Source organism: Odocoileus virginianus, chromosome 3, assembly GCF_023699985.2.
Source record: "Odocoileus virginianus isolate 20LAN1187 ecotype Illinois chromosome 3, Ovbor_1.2, whole genome shotgun sequence".
NCBI lineage: Eukaryota > Metazoa > Chordata > Mammalia > Artiodactyla > Cervidae > Odocoileus > Odocoileus virginianus.
Genome location: NC_069676.1, coordinates 21,974,441 through 21,989,452, shown reverse-complemented (window position 1 = coordinate 21,989,452; position 15,012 = coordinate 21,974,441). Strand labels below are relative to the sequence as shown.

The following is a 15,012-nucleotide window of genomic DNA, read 5'->3' as shown; positions in this document are numbered from 1 at the left end:
TTCACGTACTCGCTCTGATATTCAAAGCTTTCTATATGCTGATCTTAACCTTCCTATTGAGAATCATCTCTTTATTCTCATTAATTCAGTATCTCCAGTAAGCTCAGAACTGAGCAGTTTGTACTTTTACAATCTCCACATCTTTGTATATACACTTTATCACTAGAATGTATTTTTTTTCCAATCATCCAAGTCCTTTAAGGACTACCTCAAGTACCTCATTTCCCCAATAAATAATAAAATGTGTTTTGCACTTACCAACTAGATCAATTTTCTCAATTATTAATTGCCTTACATTGTTGCTATTTCATTGTCTTAACCCTTTAAGCCCTTTCACACATTTCTCTTAATGAACATACCATAGCATGACAAGCAGTGATTTTTACTTGAACAAATGACTGCTTAAACTTTTTCATTGAGTAAGCAAAAAATGTATGATACATCTAAGCATTGTATTTCTTTTCTTCTGATCTATTTTTCTGACTAGTTCTATAACAATTACAATGCTTCATATATTTTACTAGGAAAAATTAGTAACTAGCTTGTCTTTCTCCAGGAATATTAAAGTAATCAATATAATTTTATGTAAACATGCAACTCCTTTGACCTTTTTCTGTATGGTATATCAAACTACTTAAAAATGTGATTTTTTTTTAATAAAAAAAGTAAACCCAGTCATATTTGAGTAACATGCTATTTAAGCCTAAAGAATGCTTCAGTTTGAGCTTCAAGGAAGCTGGCAGACCTGTTTTGCATTGACTGGAATTCATGTGTCAATACCTGGCGAAAGATTGGAAAGCAATTATCTAACCTTGAAGGAAGGCAGCAGATAGAAACAAAGCACAGTTAAGAATTTTCTCTGTGAACTGGGAAATACTTGGTATATTTCAGGTTGGAATAAGTTAAAGGTTGCTATATAATGTACTCTGTTCTATTTTAAATCAAGATTTTATTTACTAAAAACAAAATAAAAAACACACACTTACTCTAACATGGCCACAGAGGATCTGATCCATTTTTTACTTAGGGTTGTTATACTAGACCTGGAAGGTATTTAATTGGAAAAGGAAATTCAATCACTGTCTTTCCAAACAACTGTCTCTGGTGGGAAGATGTTTCCCTGGGATGATAGTGATAAAATAGAAACGTACCACTGGTCTTTTTTCACCTCTGCAACATCCTGTGATTCATAGGTTCAGCACTGACAGAACTGCAAATAATGCCCAAGACTTTGTATTTATTAATTGCTTCTTAATGCAAAACATCTTGTTTTAATTCCATCATTGTGATGATCAGTGTATATACTTTGATATAAAAAATGATTGGGGCGATTATTGTGACCTTTCATAACACATTCAGTTCTCTGCTAATCATTCATAAGCAATCTGCTTGATTTTTGCCACACACATTTCCTTGATTTGCAGTAACTCTATGCAAACATTTTCATGAAAGAGACAAAAATAGTTGAACTGTAGAACCAAGCGATGAATTAATTAAACACATATGCAAAAAATCCTCAATGTCTGACCCCTAGGAATAGATTCAATCCCAAATATCCATGTGTTAAATAAAGCAGATGAACTATGTTTAAAGATGTTGCAACACTGACCAAAATAAATTGCAAATCTTAAAAAACAAAGCTAACTTTTGTTCCTTAGTATGCTTGTTTCACACTCACTTTATTAAAAAGTTTAAAGATGGAACTGCCAAACATATACATAAATGAATAGGAATGCTGTGCTAATAATTTCCAGTAGAAGTCATCATTTAGTTTCCTTACGAGGTCCACACTCCACTGTGAATGCTACTTCACTCTCGTTAAAACTACTTTGGAATAATCCATTTATTCCCAAAGACAAATTATCCAAGTCAATGCTGTTAACTTTGTTAGAGATTGGCAGTTATCATTACAAATTATATCAGGTTCTAGAAGATTGTCTATTATGTTGGTTAAAAAAAAGTTCTGTCTGCCAGTGACAATTTTCTCTTAATTTAGGAATTCCTATTTCTTACAGAGGCCAGCTGGAAATGAGTAAAGCATTACAGAGCCTTCCTTAGCTGTTGGCCTGAAGAATACACATTCTCTCCAGAATATATATCTTTGGCACAGTCTAGAAGGAAGGAATCTCGGGTAATCTCTGTGCTGGCCAAGTGTGAGAATTATTACTTTTAACCCCTAAATATCCGGAAATTTGGGGATTTTTTTCAAGGAATTCAAAAGTAGACTAGTTATATTTGTTATCCAATAAAACTCCAAACAAATACTGTACAGTAGTGTTTTTATTTCTGGGTTCCTGCCTCTTTGGTATAATGTTTAAAAGAATATTTTATGGGACTCAGCAGGTTGAAGAGTTTTACACTAACTTTAGAGTTTAACATGCACAGATTAACAGGCAAACAAGTTGATTATTTAACCTAAGTGTACAAATTTACTTACACCATAGTGTCCCAATTGGTTCCCTAATGTAGGTTATCTAAATATTCAGAGTAAAACTAGCACTGAGCATTGTCTGTGTGCCCATTCTGAAGTCCTGAAAGGAAAGGTGGAAACTAATTTAACCAGTAACTTTAACGTTTGGCATTTTACCATAGGACCCCAATACTGAAGACTAGATAGGGAAATCTTTTGTAACTGAAAGTCACATATGCAGAATATATCTACTTGATCCTAGAACCCATGGAGCACAGAAGCAGTGCAAAAATCAGAGATCAGTGGAAATAATGAGTGTCTCTTTTCTATATAGAAGAGTAATTAAGAGATATTTATAGATATCCCATTCGTAAAGGGTATTTAAGTGAAACTAAGTTGTTCAGAAGCACGTAGGTTACTCCTTAGACAAAAGGACACTGTTCTTTGGTGAATTTGGCAGATACATACCAGATAGATTATATCATGAGCCCTTATGGATATTCCTACATGATTCATGAACTTTCAATGACAGATAATTTTGCACTTTACAAAAGTGGATTCAAGTGGTACTATGGATATGCTTTGAGAACCTCCTAAAATCATGTTCACTGTTTTCGTCCCTCATTTTGACACTTTGTAAACTTGTAGATACCTACTTATTATTATTAGTGCCGGTCCAGTCATGTTTTACTCATGTCAGTGTATTACAGAGCGTGTTTGCTTTTATTCACTAGTAGTTAGTGGATTTATGCCTCTAAGCATTGTAGTATTCATAGAAATTTGGGGGAACAATATATGTAGATTATTTTAAAAGATACATATTCTTGATAAGCATACTCAAAGCCATCATGAAATGAATATTTCTATATAGTATAATAAAAATTTAGTAACAGAGTATACTCATTCCTTATACGTTTATTTGATCCACCAAAATGTATTTATACCAATATGCTGTATAAGAACTATTTATCCTCAGTGCATCAGATTAGGCTTGAAAAAAAATTTCATCAGGCCACAGTTATTTTATAGCACACTCGGCATAGTGAAATTATAACATCAATAAAATGTCTCAGGATAAATGGCCTTTCCCTAAACACCTAGTATAAGGTGTTTACATATTTTTCCAAGTATTAAACCAAGATCTTAGCAGCACTATCAATGCTATAAATAATACTGTTAGGAGTGAAATGTCCATGGTCAGTCTCTTACTAAAATTTGAGCTTACTACAATTTTTGAGCTGTGGTGGAAGCTCATGGATCTTTGGTGGAAGAAAGAATTCCACACTGTGGCTGGTCCTTGAGATGGACTTCCTGGCTATGCATAGTTCATTTCAACCCTTTTTTTTAGGACAATGCCTCAGTTGAGAATTCGTTAAGAATTTTTTGAGTTTGTTTTGTTACCTATGTTTTTTTCTATGTCCCTCATTTACTTACATTTATTCACAGACCACAAAGTTGCCAGATCATGCTAGCATCTTAACCTGCTTTTATCAGCAAACCCTGCCCATTCAGGGCTAGCATCTAACTTAGTAAGTATAACTTTCCAAGAGTTTACATCTTGATCACCAGACCCTTGTTGGCCATTTTTGGAATATGATAAACATCTGAGTTAGGTAAGCATCCACTATACCCTTCCATCAGCTTGGATATTGCTTATTAACATCTGAGTTAGGTAAGCATCCACTATACCCTTCCATCAGCTTGGATATTGCTTATTCCCCAAATATTTTCTTTTCAGTTAATTTATTCAGATGAAATTTTCTTAGGTAAAACAAAGTTAGTTAGCTCTTATTGTGTGAGTAACAATGACAAAAAGAAAGTTTTAAATAATGGAAATAGTTTTAAGTGTCTATAATAAATTAAATGAAAGTGTTAGCCACTCATTCACATCCGACTCTTGGCAACCCCAGGGACTGTACTGTGCATCCCAGCCTCCACTGTGCATCAGATTTTCCAGGGGATAATACTGGAGTGAGACTGGTTCCAAATAGGGAAAGGAGTACGTCAAGATTGTATATTGTCACCGTGCTTATTTAACTTATATGCAGAGTACATCATGAGAAACTCTTGGCTGGATAAAGCACAAGCTGGAATCAAGATTGCTGGGAGAAATATTGATAACCTCAGATATGCAGATGACACTACCACTACCCTTATGGGAGAAAGCGAAGAACTAAAGAGCCTCTTGATGAAAATGAAAGAGGAGAGTGAAAAAGTTGGCTTAAAATTCAGCATTCAGAAAACTAAGATCATGGCATCTGGTCCCATCACTTCATGGCAAATAGATGTGGAAACAGTGGCAGACTTTATATTTTTGGGCTCCAAAATCACTGCAGATGGTGACTGCAGCCATGAAATTAAAAGACGCTTGCTCCTTGGAAGGAAAGTTATGACCAAGCTAGACAGCATATTAAAAAGCAGAAACATTACTTTGCCAACAAATGTCCATCTAGTCAAAGCTATGGTTTTTCCAGTAGTCATGTATGGATGTGAGGGTTGGTCTATAAAGAAAGCTGAGTGCCAAATAATTGATGCTTTTGAAGTGTGGTGTTGGAGAAGACTCTTGAGAGTCCCTTGGACTGCAAGGAGATCTAACCAGTCCATCCTAAAGGAGATCAGTCCTGAGTGTTCATTGAAAGGACTGATGTTGAAGCTGAACCTCCAATACTTTGGCCACCAGATGCAAAGAACTGCCTCATTTGAAAAGACCCTGATTCTGGGAAAGATTGAAAGCAGGAGAAGAAGGGGATGATAGAGGATGAGATGGCTAGATGGCATCATCGACTCAATGGACATGAGTTTGCATAAACTCCGGGAGTTGGCGATGGACAGGGAGGCCTGGCGTGCTGCAGTCCATGGGGTTGCAGAGTCTGACACGATTGAGTGACTGAACTGAAGTGCATAGCCATTCCCTTCTCCAGAGATCTTATTTTAAGAGAGAATATAGTCTTCTTGCTAATTTGCTACCATTTGTATTCATGGTTCTCATTCGTTAAACTATTTCTCTAATCATTTTAATAGTTCAAACTGTTTGAATTATTGAGGAAGTTTCCTTTGTCATATTTAGTGTTTGACATGAAAACTAGTGTAGATATAATTTAATACAATCTTAGATATTGTCCTAAATGTCCTGATCAGAGAAATCGATAATGATCTTATCTAAAGATAATGCTCCAGTGCAGGAAATGTCATCATTTTCTCAGGGAGATTGAAATGATGAATACATTAAGTCAAAACAAATTTTGTTTTCAGATACTTTAGGTGGAAAAGGGCGATTGCCAGCATCATTTTTTCTTGTGCCTTGCTATTTTAGTTTGTTCTAAAGATTACTGTTTCCCTTTTTTACTGTAGTAAACCTAGTACGTCAAGATTGTGTTTCCTGTTTAGAATTAAAGACTTCTAATTCATGGAATTGATTCATGAGGTGCTTAGTTTCAATGGTCCTTCAGGGCAGTATTAAAACTGTTTGGGGAACAGACTATTTGTCAGACAGTACAAGTCTCTCTTTTTAAATAACTTTAGTCAGGAAACATTGCTTGTAAAAGAAAGATCAATGGCAACTTATCTGGTACACCCTGTGTTTTTCTTTTTTTTTTTTTACCAGTTGCTGGCAAATTGATTTTGACATTTTAGCATTTTGGCATTCAGTGGATGTATAGAGTGCTGCCTTGTCTCTAATATATTTTAACCTAGTACATATGTGAAGAAGTTTAAAATGTGTTAGAAAAAGATTGAAGGGAGGGAGGGAGGGAGAGAGCAAGGAAAGAAGGAAGGAAGAAAAATGGAAAGAGAAATTCATTGAAATTGATCCAAGATCTGTAAAAGCACAATGGAAGGAACATTGTATTTGGAAACAGAAGATTGTATTTGAGGTTTGTTTCTCCTTCACATGGAGTATGTCTTTGTTACTTTCTCCATTAGTCCTTTCCTGATCATCGCATTTGAATTGCTAAACCCCATAGCCCAAATTTTCCAAGTCTTCCTTCCCAGCTTTAATTTTTCTATAGCACTTTTCAATATCTGATATACAATGTATTTTAATTCTTGACCTTCTTGCTCCCCACTATTAGAGTGTAAACTGATTGAAGGCACAAATTTTTGTCTGTTTTGTTTACTATTATTTCCTGGTATCCAAAAGAGTATTTGACACATCATAGTGTTCACTAAATATCTGTTGATTGAGTGAATGAAAATGGGCTTCCCCGTTGGCTCGGCAGCAAAAGATTCCACCTGCAGTGCAGGAGCCACAGGAGATGCAGGTTCTATTCCAAGGTCAGGAAGACCCTCTGGAGGAGGGCATGCAACCTGCTTCAGTGCAACCTTGCCTGGAGAATCCCATGAACAGGGGAGCCTGGCGGGCTACAACCTGTGGGGTTGCAAGTGGTCGGATATTAGGTTTATGAGCAAGATTAATCAAGATATTATGTATAAAAGTGTATTAGATAATGACTGGATTACAATAGGTATTTCATGTGTCCATTTACCATCTAATACTAATGTCTGTCAGTAAGTCGTCTATAGATAGTGTAACAGTGTATCCCAGATTACCCAGGACCATCCCTTTTTATGCCCATAGTCCATGAATAGTTATCAGCAACTTCTTTCATAAGTGCTCTGATTTGGATGTTAAGTTCTATTGATCACTCTGTCTAAAGGTAAAGCATGCTACTTAATTGTCCTTACGGCAAGAGTTTATCTCATACCACACAGCCTGTGTTATAGTAACACAACTCCAAAAAAAAGGCCTTCTAATTAGGATAAGAGGTTATTCCGCAGGATAGAGAAAAAAGAAATATTTCTAACTGTTAACACAAAGAGAAATATTGGCAATCTTCTAGTATCAAGTAGTACTACACGTCCCATCTTTGACTTTAGTACATATTACTTCAAACTCCAGTACCACCACTTCTTAGCTGTGAAACTGTGGGCACTTTGCTTCACTTATTTGAGCCTCTATTTTCTCCTTTGTGTAAAAGGAGTAATAATAGTGCTCATGGGCTTCATATGAGATATTAAAATAAATGTAACCTCTAACACAGTGCCTGGCATATAATAGATCCTAAATCAGCACCAGCTTCATAGTATTAATCATTTCTGCTGTTTTTAGCTTCTGCACAGAATCCTGAACATGGTGGGTGAACAGTAAATATTTGAAAAGCCAATAAACAATTGAATATTCTGAAACATTCAAGCAAAATATAATTTTGAGACATTATTTAGTGGGACTGCTATCATACCAATGTTGGATAGTACAGTGAATAATTAGATAATGAATTTGCAGTCTTTACTGTTCTGCAGTGTCACCGCTTAAAAAATTGCCTGACTGCAGTAACTTTTAATAATAAATTATTTGGAATGTTACCTTTCATAGTAATTTAGACCTGAAAGTGTAGCTGTGATCTACTACAGTGCCTTACATAATGAAAAGGAAAACTAAGTCCCAGGTACATTAGATTCTAGAGACAGTATTAGAGCCCTGGTCTCCTCATTTCAAGCCAAAATTATAATGACTTTTCCTTTTGATATTTGTCTGTCTTTAATCATAGTGATGTGATTTGAGAAGATATCCAATTATTCAGTAGTACCTTCTATAATAAAGTAGAAATAGCTTAGAAGATACTTTGGAATTTCAAATATATGTTTATTTTTCATTCATTTGTAATAAAATTTTACCACATATATTTTATAAAGAAAATGATTACTAGTAAAATCTTGATGTTTTTATTATTAAAGTATTCTAATAAAAATTATATTCTAAAGCTGTTAGGCTAATTTCATAATAAAGCTTATTCCATTAGTTTCAAAGGCAGAAATGATGTCATTTCAATTAAATGAACTTTTTTCTCTTAATTTTCTAAAAAATAATTTATGGAAGGTACTCTTCAACCATTATCTACTAAAATTGTGTATTCTAAGTTATCATGTGTATATAGTTACTTTGTGATCCTGAAAAAAATGACATTACTTTGGTTTACACTTGTCCTTTGGAGTTATATAAGATTAGTTGAAAGGGTTGGTAATAGTCTATGATTGATTACTAGACTTCTTTGACATATGATTGAGAACCTTCTCTATTACATCAAAATGAGTTCATCTATTATAAAACTTCTGTTGTTCTTTTCATGTCTCCAATATTGTGATTACTTTCAAGATCTACAAAAATTTTAGGAGCAGATACTAGAATGATATATATCCACATAAACTTAACCACTTAAAAGTTTTTAGTTTAATTATTTTGAGTTTTCCTGAAAATATTACTAAGAAGCATGGTGTCTGTATGTATATATCTGTTGAATAATATTAAGAATCTTCTAAAGGACATAGACCGGGTAAACAGTAACTCCTCTTATAATAGCTTTTAAATTATAATAAAGCTTAAACTAAACTAGAAGCATTTAGGTCCTGTAGCAGTTAATGAGAAAAAAAAATCAGATTCAAAAGGATGTAATATCCAAGTTGTTCTTTAATCTGCTATTTGTATAAAGCTAAGAATTCATCAGATGCAAAGAAGGTTTTATGTAGAAGTATTTATAGAATAAAATTTAGAAAGATCAGTTATCTATAAAGTAGATACATAAATGGCATGCACATACAATTGTTACTGTGTTAATCTTAGCTATTTTATATGATATGTAAGTTTTATTACTGAAAGTGATATGACAATGAGCTTAATTTCAAGAATTTACCTAGAAACACACTAGATGCCTGAAATTTACCAAGAGACACACTAGATGCATAAAAAGATATTTATCAGAGATAAGAAATAATACGAGCTGGGCTACATCAAATGTAGAATACATACTATTGACCAGTGTTTTCCAAACTCAGGCTGTGCAACAAAATGACCTAGGTACTTTTTATTTAAAAAATGTATATTCCCAGACTCCATCTGTTTCCTGCCTTAGAAATTCTAGGCCTTAAAATCTATAGTTAAAAAGATTTTTTTTCCAAATGATCCTAAGGGATAGCCTCAGATAGATAGGTAAATGGTTTTAAACCATAAATGTTGCATAAATATGCATGAGTAGCTGGGATAATTGTGGAACACTTTCGTGAAGGTAGTGGATTTGAGATTGTGATTTGAAAAGCGGCCAGGCATCTGGAAAGGAATCCTTCTAGGAGCACGGTTCTAGTTTTGGGAGCAGAAAGTTCATGGACGTGATTAGTGCTTTATAGAGCAAATGATTCCTAAAGCAGAGATGTATAAAATTAAATTTGAGGAGGTAGATAAATGCCAGCCTGGACAATTGAGGATATTGGGGTTTATCTTGTAGGCAACAGGCAACTCAATAATTGAAGTTTATCCAAGGAGATTATGTATATAAAGCAATTTTAGAAGAATACATACTCTGTGTTAATATTTGTAATTGACTGGAAGGCTGGAGGCTAAAGACAAAGTGAACACTAGCAGACAGACTTGAGGTGACAAGGGTTTGTGTAGAATGCTTCTGCTGATGAAAACAAAAGAGTTGTAACCCAGGATGATGGTAGAGGAAGAATAGAAAATTCTTGTGAAGAAAATATAAACCTAATAATGACTTGGTAAAATATGAAGGGAAACAAACATTATAAAACTTGTGCCTGCATATCTAAAAGATGACAATCAAAGTATTGACCAGTTTTCAAGTAGAATATGCTGAGATCATGTTTTTTTTCATTTTTATGTTACTGAAGTTTAGTTGATTTATACTATTGTATTAGTTTCTGCTGTAGAAAAGTGATTCCATTATACATATGTATATATTCCTTTTCATATTCTTTTCCATTATGATTTATCACAGGATACTGGATCTAGTTCCCCATGCTCTACAGTATGACCTTGTTGTTTGTTCACTCTCCATAGAATAGTTTGCATAACTTCATCTTCTCTTTAATTGCCTGTGTCCTTCATCACTCAAAGCTCTGCCTTAGGTCAGCTAGGTGTTCTAAACTGCATTGTGTCCAACTTATGAGTAGCAATGTTTCTGACCCTTGTTTTACATCAACCCTAGATGTTGTGGCTCATGTTCAATTTTAACAAATATAAGGAAAAGGTGACTCACAGCCCAGAAAAAGGAAACAGCAAAAAAGAACAGTTGACAAAACCTTGTATCTCTCCTAGTGCTCAATTACCTGTGGCAAAGGAATGCAGTCTCGTGTTATTCAATGCATGCATAAGATCACAGGAAGACATGGAAATGAATGTTTTTCTTCAGAAAAACCTGCCGCGTACAGACCATGCCATCTTCAGCCTTGCAATGAGAAGATTAATGTAAATACTATAACATCACCCAGGCTGGGTAAGCAGATCAAAAAAAGGGAGTGATTTTGAAAGACATAGAAATGATCATGGCTTCTGTTTTATGTATCACTTTAAAGCTTAGTTATCGATCTATACTAATTAGTTTGCTTCTGACTAAATTGGACCTATTCAACGATATAGTCCAAATGATCATGTAGTCCAGATGAAAACTATTTCATTCCTGAGCTGTCACTTCAGAGCTAGGCTGTGGAAATGCAAATGCCATTATCACTCAAGATCAGCCTTCAAAGGGTTGGAGGATGTAACCATATTTTTGATTCTGACCAGTCCCATGGCAGAACCCTCAGTTAAGGTGATGTCGGTGGAAAGGTGAAGCTGTAGTGTATATCTTGGATCTCTTCATTGTTAATAGCCTTCCTTGTGATCCTGGGTACAAATTATCCTTTGGAAAGATAAAGAGTAAAAAAACTCACTTTCAAGGTGAGCAGGTACATGGATCTACACCACTGAAAAAAAGGTACTGATTTTCTCACCTTTAAGGACATAATATTAAATATAAATAAATAGTACTAGCATTGATTTACATAGTTTTATGTTATAAAATGCTTTCACCTATATTCTCAGTTACTGTCAGTCAGTCTAATACATCATCAAGAAGTAGAGTATGTATTTTAAGTAATATATCCTGTATTTGCCTAAAAGTATTCATGAATGCATTAGCCTTTATTTGTGTGGCAGTTTGGAGCTTTTAATAGCGCTGCTGCCTAGATGTCACTGGGTTCATTTGTTTAAAATTATCTGTTGTTTTCTTAAATGCATTTTTATAGTTGATTTCCAATGTTGTTAGCTTCTGCAGTACAGCAAAGTGAACCAGTTATACATACACATCTATCCACTCTTTAATATTCTCTTCCCATGTGGGCCAGAGTACTCACTAGAGTTCCCTATGCTCTCAGTAGGTCCTTGTTAGTTGTCTGTTTTATATACAGTAGTGTGTGTACATCAGTCCCAATCTCCCAATGTATCCTGCCCCCTCCCCTTTCCCTCTTGGCATACTGAGTGAAGTAAGTCAGACAAAGAAAAACAAATATCATATAATATCACTTACATGTGGGATCTCAAAAAGTGATGCAAATTAACTTATTTACAAACATAAATAGAGTTACAACTGTAGAAAACAAACATATGGTCACCAGGAGGGGACACCTTCAGTTTTAATCTGTATGTATAATCTACAGGGGATCAGTTAAATCATACAGAATAATATTGCCAAAATTCAAAGAGCTAAACTGTCATAGATACTTCTCCAAGCATAAGATTCAGTCAAATGGAAAAGTTTGGTTCTTCATGGAAATATAAAAATTCTCTTTTTAAGCCAAATAATTAACATTTCTAAGAAATAATCAGTTCAAGTAGAATTAAAACTAGTCAAGACAAGAAGTTAAGCAATCCTAGAGCAGATGTGCTAAATCCTTGTATTCAAAAGCAACATAATCCCTTTCTCCAACAATTATTTGGAGTCCTCTTGACATAAAATGTGACAGAAAATAATGAATTAAAAGAAGAATTAAATTAAAACTCCATTTTCTCTGTTTATTTTTTCTTGAAGGACATCCCCAAACATAGAAGCACAGTGGTTGGAAAGTCTAAGGTTTTTAAATGTACAATAATGAATCATATTAGAATAGTGGCAAAAGAAACAGTTACAGCAGACTGTCTTTTATTATACATGCCAGAACACACTATTTCTTTGGAAAAACTGGGGCCGAATCTACCTCACTGAATTTTTTATAGCAAGAGCTTGTTTCAAACACTTCATTGCTGTAAATTTTAGTCACTTTTGTCAATCAGCCTTGATTTTAAGGATGCCTGAAATTGTGACTCTTAGATATCACAGCTAGACATGTCTGCTGTCTAGGAAACGAGGAATGTGAAATAAGCGTAAGCAGATTTTTGTTTTGCTATTTCTTTGCAAGTTCATCCGTAATAGCACTTATTAATTTGTATTCTCATAATGGTGAACATATTGAACACATTCATTTTTCTTTTTAATCTTCTCAACTAAAAATCCAAAAGAAGCTTAAATAAAAGTCATGAAATGAACACTTAAAAGCCATTTGCAGTACACTCATTGGCTTTGGGAAATCTATCTTTAAGGGTCTATAAAAGCTCATGAGTAAGAGCAGTATTCATTCACTGTGCTCCTTCATTATGGAGCGTGTGTGCGTGTTTGTTTATGTCTGTCTTTTATGTTCTGGAAGGTTATGTACGTGAGCCAAAATGAGTGTAGAAAATCCCCCCACTTAAATGGTTGCTGTTTGTTTCTGCTCACGACAGCTGGCTTATCTGCATGTATTAAGTTCCCTGTGTTTTGTCTCACAGCTGCTCTGACTTTCAAGTGCCTGGGAGATCAGTGGCCTGTGTACTGCCGGGTGATACGTGAGAAGAACCTCTGTCAGGACATGCGGTGGTATCAGCGCTGCTGCGAGACGTGCAGGGACTTCTATGCCCAAAAGCTGCAGCACAGGAGTTGACCTCTAGCAGGCTGGCTGGCTAACAGCTCTTTGCAATCACATTATTTATAAACACACACACTAGCATGTTTTTCAGACCAAATATTATCAGATTACATATAATTTAATCAAATTAATTAATTTATTTTTTTTTTTTTTGTGCCTGCCAAACATCCAATATGGTGTTTGCTTTGGTTCTACAAACATTTTGATTTATACTATATGGCTTCATAAATAATTTTATATAAATAAGTTGGATCCAGTTTCCAGAATAAAAATAAAAAGGGAAAAACAAAAACCAACCAAGATCTTTAGACTTTAAAAAAATTTTTTTTAACAATTTTTTTTTAAGTTAGGGCTGTCTCTAAGGTGCTACTCTCTCCCTGGCAATACCATTGAGTTATCCAGAATATATACTAATTTAGCCTAATAGTTTAGTTATATATGGAGAGATATCATTTTTTTTCCTTTGGTATCCTGATGCAGAATTTGCCCATTTTCTGTAATCTGCAGGAGATGTGTAAGCATAAGAAACCTCATAGTGTTGAACAGGTTTTTAGAGAATGTATTATGCATTGGGTTCAGATTTAGAGATATCCATGGGAAGAATTCTACTGTAATTATAACCTTATTGTAATAATGGAAAAGAAAAGTCTGAATGGAGACTTTGATCATGTTCATGAACATGTACTTGAACACAAGTATTGTAACAATGAGACACTGTAATGATTTACACTGAATCACCATTGCACTGTTGATATAGTGTAGAGAATCCGTTATAGAAATGGTAACATCCACAAAAATGTGTGTTATTTTAACCTGTTGTCATTATATTTTAGCTTTTTAAAATATTTTGAACAAAGAAAGTGTTGATCCACCCATTTCCTTGTATCTTTTTAGCAGATTTATAAGAGTAGAGTACTTAGCCTCACAAATCATAATGAGAAGATATACTGTTTTTCAGCCTTTTCCCTAGGAACAAGGAAAAACAAAAAGCTTATAATACTGTGGTAGTTTCATTGTGTTTTTCTTTTTAAAAATTAAAAAGTTTTACAATTCTGTGAAACGTTTAAAAACCAGTTTAAGGTTTTCTTGTGAGAAAATATTGTACATGATTCACATGATTTCTTAGATTTTTCAATAAAATATGTGAAACTTCCTGTTGGGAGGCAGTTCTTCATGAGTCTCTCACATTTCCACATGTCCTGGCACTGTCTGCTTTTGTTCTGGAGTATCTTCTAAAGGATGTTTGTGTAATGAACAGCCTTGGAAGGTAAAGATAGTGTCTTTGTTGGAGCAAAGGGCAAACATGCTTATTTCTCATCATGAAAGTTTCAAGTTCCCTAAAATTGGGGTCTCTCTCCTGTAACACAGTTCACTGAATGTGCAGGTACTGCCTGGCTCTCTTCATGTCATTCTGTGGGAAGTGGGGCTCAGGGAACTGGTGCAAGAAATGCTGATTCTCTGGCTACTGGTGTTGCTGTAAGTAATAAAGTTCTTTGTCTCTAACCCAGGAGTTTAATGTCTTCTGCCCTGAAAATATGGCAGGCTAACTTGATAGATTGCAAGTAGAATAAAGCCTCAAAATCCTCATAGCTCTTAAGACTTACCTTTTCGTCTTCATTTTTGTATAAGGCACAGTTTGCTTCTAGATTGTCCCTTACTATGGGTATCCTTTAGTTTAATTGCTGAGATATAAAACCAGTCAATTTCAACACATCTTATGGAAGATAGTAAGGGAATGGGAAAGGGAAAACATATAGTAAGAGAAAACATTCTTAATCCATCCCTTGATTCCTGAATCCATGAATTGGTGCAGAAATATCACCATTTACTGACAGATGACT

General features: G+C 34.6%; 1 protein-coding gene across 2 annotated transcripts in view; it reads left to right on the top strand.

Annotated features, from left to right (window-relative positions):
• Positions 1-14,674, top strand: part of ADAMTS19 (ADAM metallopeptidase with thrombospondin type 1 motif 19) — a 252,521-nt gene extending 237,847 nt beyond the window's left edge. For both annotated transcript variants that reach the window (XM_070465074.1, XM_070465073.1), the window contains 2 exons: positions 10,512-10,689; positions 13,035-14,674. In XM_070465074.1, the coding sequence (XP_070321175.1) occupies positions 10,512-10,689; positions 13,035-13,186 (330 nt within the window). In that variant the 3' untranslated portion in view covers positions 13,187-14,674. The remainder of the gene's footprint in view (positions 1-10,511; positions 10,690-13,034) is intronic.
• The last annotated feature ends 338 nt before the right edge of the window (positions 14,675-15,012 follow it).